Below are 13,525 nucleotides of genomic sequence, written 5' to 3'. Positions count from 1 at the left end.
TAATACTATAGATATTATTTTTATGCATGAAATTATTCTTTTCATCAAAATGCCGATGGGTTTATTTTGATGGTGTCTAAGTATATGAGTTTTAGTATAAAAAATCTCCTATATACAATTAAATCTGTTGATTTGAAACTATGGTTGATGCTAGGGGTACAAACACACAATACACACATAATATATATATATATATATATATATATATATATATATATATATATATTTATATATATATATATATATATATTACTTTCAAAAGCCAACTTTCAATATTATTATATTATGTTACAAGCAGGAACAGCTCTTGGGGATGTGAGAGTATAAGAGCAGGTACATAAATATATGCTGTGGGTAGGAGGGCATTGATGCTCATCAAATATAGAAAGAGAAAATAGTAGAAATGGATTATGATTATAAGAGAAATTCAATGAAATAATATTGAAGTATGCTTTTGCAGTTTTTGGCCAAAATAAAATTTAATCCTTTTTTGTCCATATTCCACTACTGCGTAAAGTTCCCCCGGTCAATTTTGAGTCATTTGTATTCCGAGTCACACCAGAATTGTGGTAAAATTTCAGTTATTTCCAAAAGACTTTTAATGGGGTTGTCCTGAGGTCAGAGATATGCTGCCCTGGTTAATACAGTGCAGAGTGCTGGGTTGTGTAGACCCTGCTGTGTTGTGTTCCAGGCCTAGCATCCTGGCGGGCGAGGTTAGCTGATACATGTCATGTTTGATGTCAGTCTCTGGAAGCTTGTTGATGGGGACGCGTGCCATATGCTCTCTGATTTAGCAGGCTTTAGCGGCTGTGCCTACACACTTTCCCATGCGCTAATGGACGCCCTTCATCGCTGTCACTCATGCCGGGGCCTGCACAGTGGTGGAAGCTGGAGCGTTATCGTCCGTGGCCACCAGTCAAGTTCTTCCTGAGTAGCCGGATGAGTGCTCGTCCCTGTTTTTTCCCCGCTATAAAATCTTTCACATCCAATCTGTCATATTAATCGGTTCTGCTTAAGTGAACCAGATGTGCTCGATTTTCTGGATATAAATTGTAGCCTTAGTTTCATATGTACCCAGGTGTGACTGCCAATTATGGTTGAGGTTCTTTTTTTTTACCCTTTTTTATGCCAATAAATTCTCCCCAGCGACATTGAAAAGATAAAGAGGCGGACTGATCACTTTGCTGGTGTACTCAGTGGTGCTCCTCAGCACACTACCATGCTACGCATGCACTTGTTTTTGTAATCACAGGCTATCGAGGGCTGCTGTGAGCAAATTGTATGTGTGTTGCCTGAAGCGCTCTCAGCGGCTCGTCCAGGGAGACGTAAACAACACAAGGGTGGAGCGTTTGGAAAGAAACTGTATGAATATTCAAATGACTGGCAGGTTGCTGTAGTCCAGTCCATACAAGTGATAAAACAGAAGGCAAATTCCCCCCTTCCCCCCCCAGGATTGCTGTATTCATAAATAGAGCCAGAGCTTGAAAGAGGAGGTGCATCTTAGCACTGCTGCCTTCTGTAATTCCTCATTTTAAAAGACACAGAGAGAGAAAACAAGCTAATTTACAAGGTGATACACAGGGCGGTTTCATAGAGCAATTATCAGGTTTATGGTGATCTTCCCAAGATCCATAAAGTTTTTTTTTTTGTACTTTTTCTCCCCATCAGTTTTGTTTTATCGTCTTCTGTGTCCAAGAGGCAAATAAACAGTGCTTTAGATCTGAATGCTGCAGTCTGGTGGTGGTGTTAGAGAAAGCGTCAGGCTGCCTCACGGTTGGAAGTAGAACGGTCTTCTGGGGATCAGAGGAGGGGAGGAGAGAAAAGAGGTTTTGATCAGGACCAGCTGTCAGTTCCTCTCCTTAACTGTCCTATTGAAGCCAGCGACATAATGGGCTTGCTTACTGCAGGGAGGATGTGGAGGTGTTCTAACTGCTCTCCCCTCTCTGTCTTTCCAACTATACTCTTTTATTAACTATACTAACTATTTTCACCACATGTTTAACCATCCTCACCAACCTTCCCAGGACTGTGTTCAAAATGTTGTGTTAATATATTGTGAATCAGCTCTGATCAATATGGTCACGGCTGTGTTGATATTTACTGATATTTATGAGTTTACATTTACACAGATTGTGCATATATGTCTGAACATAATGCTCTAATAGATCAAAAACGTATTTTTTGTACGAAGAATAGAATGAAACAATGACTTCTGCAGCAAATGCAGTGCTCCAGTAAATTACCCCCAAAACATTGATCCTTACATACTTCAACATAAATGTGCCAAGAATAGTTTATAGCCCTTGTTGGACTGATTAAGGACAATATTGGTTTCGAGCTCTCCACACAATGCTCTATACACTGTTAGAAATAAAGGTTCTGTACAGGTACATTTTTAGTTCATCAAGGTACAAACAATATAAATGTACCCTCAAAAGTACAACAGTGGTTTTAAGGTCTAATTGTGTACCTTAAGTTCTTTCTCAGGTGAAAAGTATATATTTGTACCGTTTCATAGCCTAAAGTAGAACAATTAAATAAAAAAGCCTGGAGACGAGGCGTGTGGAATTACGGTACAATTATGTTCCCTGACTAAAGGTACTGAAATGTACCCTTGAGGGTGCCACCCCAGCGGCAAGAGAGGTACTGCCCCAGTGACAGTTTCTTATCATTATTTCTAAGAATCATCTAGAAGATGATTGCAAGCTACTTGGTCAACTTACTGGCACCAAAAACATGTCAGGTGTTCAGGTGTATGTTGTATCATACCATTTTATTCCATGACACATGTATTATATCTGTCATGATGTTGTCAGGAGACACCACATGGACTTTCCCACCTGGGATTGTTCCACTTCGCTTTCAGCCCCTCACTGGCTCAACCTACTCACACCTACACGCACCTGTGACTCATTCCTAAGACTGATTAAAACCCCTATATGTACTGCTGTGTGTTTGTTTTCAGCCTTTGTGAAGTCCTGCCATCCAAGCTGCCATCCAAGCTATGCCTTTTGTTTAAAGTTTACTGCTGTGTTTTCTCCTGGTTTTGACTTAGTTGTACTTATGAGCTTATTTGCTTCACAGTAGCTTGTTTGGAGGTAAAACAAAGCAGTGCATTTGCATCCAGTCTCATCTCTTTGCTGACAATATCATATAAAGTTTGTTGCCAATACCGACCCTTACCATAAGTCATACAACCATATTCACTAACCATTCAGTCAGCAACTTCCCAACCATGCAACCACATCCACCAACCACACAATTAACCATATGACCATATTAATCAACCATACAATCCATCACTTTCCAATCATAATACCATAGAATCAACCATACACCACTATGCACCAACAACACATCCGTTAAGCCTTCTTCTAAAGAACCTCCACATAATGGTAAGGTTCTAGACCAATTGAAAGTTTTGTCCTAGAACAATATGTCCAGGCCAAGAACCACTGGAGGACTTTGAAGTTTGAGAGTGAACAACCATATTCACCACTCATACTATCATATTCACCCACCATGAAGTCAGTGCCTTTAAAGCCCTAAAACCATATTCACTATCCATTTAACTGCTGTGCATTAGCCAGAAGACAGTGAGATGGAGAGTGTATGACAGGCTGCTAAAGGTGATACACCAAGGCAAATCTGTCTTTGAGAGAATAGAAATACAGTTTTTTTTTACTTGCAGGGCCACCAAAGTCAAGAAATGTGCAGACTTGTTGCATTTCATAGCAGATAGTGGTCTAAATGGTCTTTTTTCCCAGGATAAGACAACAGTGTTGGGTTCATAAACAGACTAACTGAAGAATTATATGATGCTTAATGTAAGTAATCAAGATTAGTCCTGCACAATAAATTAATTTTCATTTTTTATATTATAATAAAGCACAACAGTTAATTCTTGCAACATAGTGAACAACTGGCCTGATTTATTGTGACCAACATTATTTATGATTTATTATTCATGATTAATCATGTGAACACCTTGATTCATCACATGGCCCAAGGAAGCACTCAACCGAATCATCTGAGATTAGGATATCCACAACAGCAAATGTATCAAGCTCCTAAAACCAGTCTTTGGAAGGAGGTGTGGAAAAATATCCCTGCATATCACATTGAAAAACTGAAAGCAAGTCTGAAATGAAATACAGTAGCTGTAATAAGAGCAAAAGCACATAAATCAATGGATTTTATGTTGTATGTAACAAACACAACCAAGTTATCTATACAAGTGAACATAATTCAAGTGCATGAAACACGAAACTGGTGTCTTAATGTAGGCCCAGTTATCTGTGAGATGAACATGTTCAAAGTCTTGAGGCAATTCCTGATAATGAGCTTAATTCCTAGCAATCATATGCACTTGGAATAAGAATAGGTTAGTGAAATAAAAAAAAAGTGATTTGTTTCCCTTCTCCCTTCCCAAGCAGCTTGATTTAGGAGGTTTAGTGATGGATGATGCAGACTGTGATTTGCCAGCAATAACAATGCAAGGTTTTGTGATATGAGCCAGTGTCATCCTGATGAAGCTTTTAAACCAGCAGTATGGTTTGTCTAATAAAAAGTCTCTTCAGCCTTTTCTTTTGCATCAGCCTCAATCCAGCAATTTAATTAATGACTGCCTGCTCTTTGTACTTAGCTTCATGTTCATTGGATCTCACAGATGCACTCTGTGTTTTTTGCCTGATCTCAGAAAGGGCTCTCTCTCTGCATAGTAACCAGGGAATGGGTTTATTTAGAGAAATGAATAAAGCAGAGTGAAGTGATTCTGCAGATCATACCTTGTCTTTCTCCATCTTGCTCACCGTGAGTGGCAATTAAATTGCTTTTAACATCAAAGCACTAAGAGCAGAGACTTTTTTTTTGTATGCTCAAAGTTGTAAAGTTCTGGAGCTGCTGCTGATTATTGAAATACTTTTGGTCCACTGTGCAAGTAGTTATAGTGGTATACTTAGTGCAGTTAGACGTTTCTGAGGAACATTTACTTAGGCGGTTATTGGGTCCGTTCTTTGTTTTAGTGCTTGTAAATGTAACTAAATCTTTCCTGCACATCAGGTCGTATGAAACAGAGTGGTTTATTATGTTTAAGTGTTGCATCCAGGTGTTATGCAAGCATGGCAAGGTCTATAGAACAAAAGGCCACAGGATGTTATGTGATTTGTACGAGTAGGTAAACAGCAGATGGTGAGAAGAGCCTTTTCCAACCCCATGTGCTTTATTTACCTGCCCACCTGAACGACCCATGCCTGTATGCTCTCGCGTCGTGGGGTTAACCATTTTCTTTCTGTTTCCCACTGTTCCAGCTGAGTGCAAGGCCAGCGGAGGCATAGGAAAATCAGCTTGTTTATCAGCATTGTGCTTTCCGTTCCGCCTCCGTCGTCCCTCTGACATTTTAAATGTACACCATCCATGACTGATTTCTCTCTCCCAATCAAAATGAGTTCGACCTCAATCGCAAATGAAGGTATTGCGCCTCCGTAATCTCCATATTTCCGTAATTACACATATAATGAGTGGCGGCATGGCTTGATGAGGACAAAAGGCTGCTTATGTGCCCGTCTTCTTAAATGAAGAGGGTTACCTTGAGGGTTACCTCTGTGACTCTGTCCAGAAAGGCATGACGGCATTATTAAAACACATAGCGCTTATGGTGGCTGTACCTTTCTATGCGATTTACATTATTCCAAGGTGATTTGTCGGGTTGTTTTTTGATATCAAGTTTTCTCGCACTGTGTTTCCATTCTCACACAGAATGAGTACATACAGTCCTGGCCATCTTCGCTTCTTTATCGCCGACTTTAAATAGCTGACTCCTGAAGACCTTGAAAGGAGAGAAAAAAATCTTTAACCATTCATTACCACGCTGAGGAAGTGTGGGGGCCCTGATGGAGCATAATGAAAACTAATACTGCTGCTAGTCACTATGCTAGCTGCAGATATGTTTTATATCCCATTACAGCCCAAGTGGCCATAGCTCTATACCATGTAGAGCCAAGAATAATCCATTGGGAAATTACCCATCAGGAGTGCAACGCTGCTACAGAAATGAAATTACAAAGCCACTTGTGAGCGAGTGTCTGTGTGTGCTGAGAGGCTTTGGGAGGGGTAGGTATGTGTATGTGTGTGTGTAAAACATCTGATGTGTTCCCCACTTAGAGCTCAATTGTGGGCAGAAGTGGAGTCCATTTAGAATGTGTCCGATGTACAAAAGATTGATTTACTTGTGTTGCTGCTGTTTTGACATGATGTTGACGGCTGTCAGATTGAAATAAACCTCAGACGGACATCATAAAGACACTGATTTCTCATCATAGCTATTTCATTATTTCACTCTAACATCAAATTATTGCAAATACTTCCATCTATGAAGGGCAAACATTTTTCTTGCAGAAGTCAAACTCAATGCTGAGATGTTCTCTGCTTGAACTGAATGTTTGCGCATACATCTGAAAATTCTCATCTGAACCACATTTCATTGCAGACATAGCCACATGATGTAATAGCATGTGCCGTTTTATGGTGTGATGAAATTGAATTAAAGTCTGAGCTTGTAAGGAAGAGGCAGAAAGCATTTGAATTAATGTAACCGCTTTAGTCAACATTATGAACGAGTGAAAGGAACATTAGCGGCATCGGTGCAGTCTGCATTATAGTTACAACACAATTTGCATTAGTGACCAGTACACTCTGCATTGGAATTACCAGTGCAGTCTGTATTAGAGTTACTAGTGCAATCTATATTAGTGACCAGTGCAGTCTACATCAGTTACCAGTACATTCTACATTATTTACCAGAGTATTCTGCATTAAAGTTTGAGATGGTTTGGACATGTGTTGAGGAGGAATAGTGGATATATTGGGCAAAGAATGTTGGAGATGGAGCTGCCGGGGAGAAGGAGAAGAGGTAGACCTCAGAGAAGGTTTATGGATGTAGTGAAGGTGGACATGGAGATGGTTGATGTGAAAGTAGAGGAGGCAGTGGATAGGGCAAGATGGAGGCTGTGGCGACCCCTAAAGGGAGCAGCCGAAAGAAGAAGTCTGCATTAGAGTTATCAGTGCAGATCGCATTAGTTACCAGTACATTCTACATTATTTACCAGGGTCGTCTGCATTAGTTACCAGTGCAGCCTTCTTTAGATTTACCAGTGCAGTCTTCATAACGTTATCAGTGCAGTCTACATTAGTTACCAGTGCAGCCTTCATTAGATTTACCTGTGCAGTCTTCATTAGGTATCAGTGCAGTCTACATTAGTTACCAGTGCAGTATTCATTAGCGTTATCAGTGCAGTCTACATCAGTTACCTGTACATTCTACATTATTTACCAGAGTAGTCTGCATTAGTTATCAGTACAGATTACATTAGTTACCAATGCAGCCTTCATTAGATATACCAGTGCAGTATACATTAGTTACCACTTCAGTCTCCATTAGAGTTATCAGGTGCAGTCTACATTAGTTACCACTTCAGTCTTCATTAGGTATCAGTGCAGTCTACATTAGTTACCAGTGCAGTCTTCATTAGAGTTATCAGTGCAGTGTAAATTAGCAGTATAGTGCAGTCTGCATTTGTGACCAGTCCAGCTGTATTAGAGTGACTAGTGTAGTCTGCATTGCATTCTGTGCACTGATTTTAAGGGCTATTTGAATACTTCAGTAATTTTCATTAAACAGTGTTTTACTGAATGATATTGTCAGTTCTTAACGCCACACTTCTTAAAGTCAAATAGAGCAGAAACTCAGTCTCTAACAAATATAGTGTGGCCCAATATAGTGGGCCTAAAGTTTTTGTATACACTTCTATAACTTAAGTACAACTTAGCCAGTTTACATTGAGTTCCCTGTAGTCACTGAATAATAAGCCTTAATATGTAATAAACCTAGATTTTAAAGGGATTAATTATCCATATTTGTTTTCTTCATACATTCTTTTTCTTCTTCTTCTTCTTCTTCTTCTTCTTCTTCTTCTTATTATTATTATTATTATTATTATTATTGGTAAAGAAAATAAATGAAACTACTAACTTTGTGTTTTTGTATTATTTTAAAGGTTTAGTTTGTGTATATATATATATATATATATATATATATATATATATATTCTAACCATAAAAGTGTTTTCTTTTTTGTGCTTTATTGCTAATCCGGTAAAACTAAGCTAAGCAAGGGCTGACAATGAATTGGTCCTGGGGATTTTGTAATCACTGTATGACACTAGGTGACCAGTAAGTTATTGTTAATAACTTCTGTTAACTACCAGTTATTACAAGGCCCAATCCTGAAATTGGATTTAGGGTCCAGATTTGTCTAATTGCAGGCAGTTATGAGTTAGAATTCTGGTGATGGTGCAGCCAAAGAGGTTGGTAATTATTACCATAATTACCCAAGTTACTAGCGTAGCTCATGAAGATGAGGTGATGACTGAGTACCTGCAACTTTAGTAATTGATATACTTACAAATCGACAATGGGTGTAACATTGTACTGTTAGCCTTAATATGGCTTTCTCATTATTGATTTATTGCCCTCAACAAAGCCACACAAAGTATTCCAGTGAGTTTGAATTACAGACAGGAAAACAGTCCTAAATTCGACAAAGTAATTTGTGTCATGCTTTCTCAGTGGAGATTTGATCTCATTGTTTGCCGCAAAAAGGATGAAATGAGCGTGCTTCTTTTAATTTAGTTTGCTTTTCTTTTCTCTTCACTTTTTTTAAACTTGTGAACGACTTGTGCAACTGCATTGATTCATCTTTCAGCTCAGTCCCGAGGACAAAGTTGAACACAATATTTGCAGCAGTGGCAAATTGCTCCCCGCTATCCTCTCCGATAAATCTTTGAAAGCAGGGACATTTCTCCTCGGCTGAGAATGATCAGAGGGAATGTCATAATTAATCACTGTTCCCCCTGCGACGAAGCCCTCTTAACCTTAAAGGGAGGACAGCAGGGAAGAGAGTGAGAGGCTACAGGCTTGTCTGAAAAGAGTTGGGTGTGACTGCAAAGAGACAAGCGGTGCCGAGCTCACAGAATAGATGTATGACAAAACAATCCCCCAGGCGCAGAAGTATTAATGATATGCAGTGAACTCATTATTAAAGTTCCAAAACAGCTCCTGGAGTAACACAGATGGAGTCAATTAAGCAATGAGCATGCTTGTTCGCTCGCCGTTTCATCTTCTTTCTTTTATCTTTTCATATATTACTCCGTGGGTGTAATTAGCTGTGTGTTCCTTCTTGCAACCATAATGTCCAGTGATGATAACAGTTATTTTCACTTGTAATTTCAAATAATTTACCACCTAATCATGTACCAATTGTGCTTGTGCTCTTATCCTTCGAGGGTGTGTTACGATGTTTCCTTTGTCTATGTATATTGTCTTGTTAAGTACTGATCAGACAAGATTCGTTTTACTGGACGAGGTTGAGAAATGCAGTTTTAATACAGTTCATCTGTCATGCTTATGACCAATTCACATTCTGGGATTCTGAGTGGATACTTGATTTATGCACCATATGCTTACAAGTAGAATGCATGTCCAAACATTGAATTTAAACATGATTTTAATTACGATTTTAATCTACTTAGCTGTCATAAGCAAATGCACTGTGGTGTCCTTTTAATTTACCACCAACAGTCAACATTGCTGCACAAAATCAAACCTTTTCCATGGTTTTACATGTTTTAATGTTCAAAGTGGTACCCTTTCAGTTGGTGAAGATATTGGCTTGATTTGGGCCACAGAAAATACAAGTTTTGTATCTTGGCAGTGTCTGTGCTCAAGGGTAGTTTGGACTTTAACCAGTTTGTACTAGCTTGGGTACATTCTCTGAGTGGATAGCACAGCACTTGCTCTAGATTAGACCATTTGCTAAATGTTGACAATGTAAATGAAATGTAACGTAAATCACAGGAGAAGGAAAAAACCTACTTTACTTTTAATGTAAGCCGATGGAACCAGACTTTTTTCCAAATCAATTTGGGCCCTTTCGTTTAGTCCATTCATTATGAAATTTGTGCACAATGTAAAGGGCACCTGGCATTTTCAAGTTGTCAAAAACTGAAAAACAGCAAAAATAGAGATGTTAGGTTTTCTACTGTCACCAGCAAAATGCTTGTTCCACTGTCTGTGTGCTTAAGAAAAAGTGCAAAATGTCCTTTTCCACAGGACATCACTGCATATTTACCGACCTGGCAATTCACATGGGATTAGTGTAACATGGGGTTATTACTACTGTTCTTTTTATAGCAGGTAAAAAGCAGAGGTGGATAATCCAGGTCCAGAAAGTAAAACCCTCCCTAAGATTTTGCTCCAACTGCCTGAACACATTTGCTGCTGGTTTGAGCAAACTAGGGAAGCCAGGTAGTTGAACAGTTGGATGTTTACTCTTTGGATCTGGATTATCCACCTCCTGTAAAAGGTCCTGGAATCTGATGCGGAGGCTGTAAAAATCACTAACAGTGGATTTGGAATGGGACTAAAATGACTGAGAAACACCAGTAATAATTACATTACTCTTCCTCCAAATGTAAATCTAATCCTTTCCGAATAGAGTCTGTCTTTTTGTTTTATGATGTGAGGGACACAATGAAAATAAGCTGATAATAATGCATATGGTGTTGTACATAGTACAATGTATTCATCCAACCTGCTAATTCTCCACTCATCTGCTTGGCCTTTCAGGGACTTGATGCCTTCGACGCTGGAGGGCCAGATTACGATGGAGAAAACCCCCAGCTACTTTGTCACGAACAGTGCCCCCAAGCGCATCCACTCGATGGCTAAAGACATCAAACTGATCATAGTCGTCCGCAACCCTGTGACTCGAGCCATTTCAGACTATACGCAGACTCTGTCCAAAAAGCCAGAGATCCCCACCTTTGAGGTTCTTGCCTTCAAGAACCGGACACTGGGCCTGATCGACGCCTCATGGAGCGCGCTGCGGATCGGCATCTACGCGCTCCACCTGGAGAACTGGATGCAGTACTTTCCCCTCTCTCAGATGCACTTTGTGAGCGGCGAGCGGCTCATCGTGGACCCAGCCGGCGAGATGGCCAAGGTGCAGGACTTCCTGGGCCTCAAGCGCATTGTCACCGACAAGCACTTCTACTTCAACAAGACCAAGGGGTTCCCCTGCTTGAAGAAGCCTGAAGACAGCAGTACTCCACGGTGCCTTGGCAAGTCCAAGGGCAGAACTCACCCCAAAATAGACCCGGACGTCATCCGCAGACTACACAAGTTTTACAAGCCCTTTAACAATATGTTCTACCAAATGACAGGGCAGAATTTCCAGTGGGAGATGGAGGAGGGAGGGGAATCCCCTGGCTCTCGGGACTAATGCACTGAAACCACTCATAAAGCCCACTCCACCAGCCAATCCCAACCTGCGCCATCTGCCCAACCAGTGCTTCAGCACAACCAATCAGTAACGGCTGTCTTTGCAAAAGTGTCTGTATTAATAGCAAACGTTCTACTGACCTGCTCTTTAATCCCTCCTCGAAAAGCCAGTGTTCATGGTGACAAACTATTGTATATATTATACAATACATAAATATATTTATATTTGTGAAAAAAAAGATGATTTTATTCATTTTGTTTTGGAACAAAGTTGCTATATAAATCATGTCTACAATGATGATGCATGCAATGAGTTAAGTGTCCTTACCCCCCTCAGCCATACAAACGTATTTGTTTGTTATTTATTTTTATTTATTTATTATTAATTTATGTACTCTTAATTTGTTCACCCTTTGCATTATCGTCCATATTCCAGCAGTCAGTGCACCGGATAAACAAGATAAACGAGAATCGATTTGCGTCAACAGCAAAAAATCAATCATTCAGGGTCAAAACAAACGTCCCCCTGATATGAAATTTCAGTTTTACTCCTGCATTATTGTGAGTCCAGCAGTGTCAGTTTTATTCCACATTATTGCGCTGGCATTTCCATTATGTGGAATACTGAACATCACATTTGGGACAAACAAGTGCCATTTTACTGTACCGCACATTATATTTTGTTTGCTTTCTTTAATTAAAGTAAGATTTTTTTTTTTTTTTTCCTGAAGCCACCTTACCTTAATGACTTGGCACCAAATATAATCTCCTTTAATATCAAGGGGTGCAGAGCACTGTGGGATACCTTCCTGAAGCCCTGGTGTCCTTATCAGACCATCTCTATCTTACCTTATTATGCCCCACCGACTAATTGGCTAATTCCTCTTTTCAACAGCCTAGGCAAAGCTGATATGAGCCCAGCGTCTCTACTCAAAGCATCATTATCATGCATGGGATTCATTAGGAAAACTCCAAAGTGCTGCGCATATGCTTCATAACCAGCTTTAAACCGCCCCGCTCCTTAGAATTTGGCGGATGCTATACTGATAGAACAACATGGTAATGAGCGTAGCAACAATACAGACGGACCGAGCGGTAGGGTGTTACCGAACATCTGCTATGCTACAGGCTTCTGACACCGAAGATAAATTGGTTATTAAAGGAAGGGCCTCTGGAACATTGTCAATGTCAAAAAGAAGATTTCCACTTGTTTATCACTTGCCCAATGAATTTTCCACAATGTTCAAAACAGGGGCTCTCATGCAGAAATGCTTACATACATATATATGGCTTTAGATCTGGAATCATAGGGCTTGATTTAAATGAGTGTAACACTGGATGCAAATGTACTTGCTCAGGTGCTGACATTCCTTCTGATACTCACGCTGTCCACATCAAATATGCATCGTATTATCTCAGTGCTTTTTTAAGGCTTTGGATGAAATGTCAGAGAGATGTTTTATTATGTAGATACAAGTACACAGTCCAGCTAACCTAAATTTCCCATTGAGGCACCTACTGAAGCCATATTGAGAAGTTTCTTTGATTAAACTTGCATTGATATGTTGTAAATGGTCTAACGCTGCTGGTCGGTATTTAGAGTGAAGAAAATATAACAAAAATATACTATATTAAAAATGTCCTACAGCATGTTTAATTTATTTTCTGTAATCCAGTACTGTGTGAAAGTCAGACACCAGCCCTTAACTAATGTCCAGTTAAAATGTATTATTTAAGTAGAAAATATTAATTTTTCAGTCTCAGCAATGTTTTCATTTTTTACTGTGTGCACACCATGCTTCCATTATATTCAGGAAACTTGCTTTCAGTTTCAAAGAAATCTGCAGTGATATCTTTTAGCTTTTGTTCTTTTCTTTTTCTTCTCAGAACAAATGCAGTTTTTGTTTGATTGGGAAATATGACCTTTTTGTCTATTTCCTCTTCTCAGTAAGGGCTTCTTGACAGCCACACATCCTTTCAGACTGATAGTGTTGAGTCTTCTTACAGTGGAAGGATGGACAGAAATGCCTGTGGATTTACAAAAGCTTTACGTACTGTTTATCAGATACTGGTGGTCTACCAGGGGTTGCATGGTTGTTAGGAGTTTTTTTCTTAATATTTGAAAAAAATTTGAACTCCCTGTTTTTAAAATGTATTTTCCTTTGACTTTTCTAATAAGTTTATTGGC

General features: G+C 39.4%; 1 protein-coding gene across 1 annotated transcript in view; it reads left to right on the top strand.

Moving 5' to 3' along the window:
• hs3st4 (heparan sulfate (glucosamine) 3-O-sulfotransferase 4) overlaps nt 1-11,544 on the top strand; it is a 133,028-nt gene extending 121,484 nt beyond the window's left edge. The window contains exon 2 of the mRNA XM_017707538.2: nt 10,684-11,544. Coding sequence (XP_017563027.1) covers nt 10,684-11,338 — 655 coding nt within the window. The 3' untranslated portion in view covers nt 11,339-11,544. The remainder of the gene's footprint in view (nt 1-10,683) is intronic.
• The last annotated feature ends 1,981 nt before the right edge of the window (nt 11,545-13,525 follow it).

Source organism: Pygocentrus nattereri, chromosome 27, assembly GCF_015220715.1.
Source record: "Pygocentrus nattereri isolate fPygNat1 chromosome 27, fPygNat1.pri, whole genome shotgun sequence".
NCBI lineage: Eukaryota > Metazoa > Chordata > Actinopteri > Characiformes > Serrasalmidae > Pygocentrus > Pygocentrus nattereri.
Note: the sequence above shows the minus strand (reverse complement) of the source record. Positions and strands in the feature narration are given on the sequence as shown.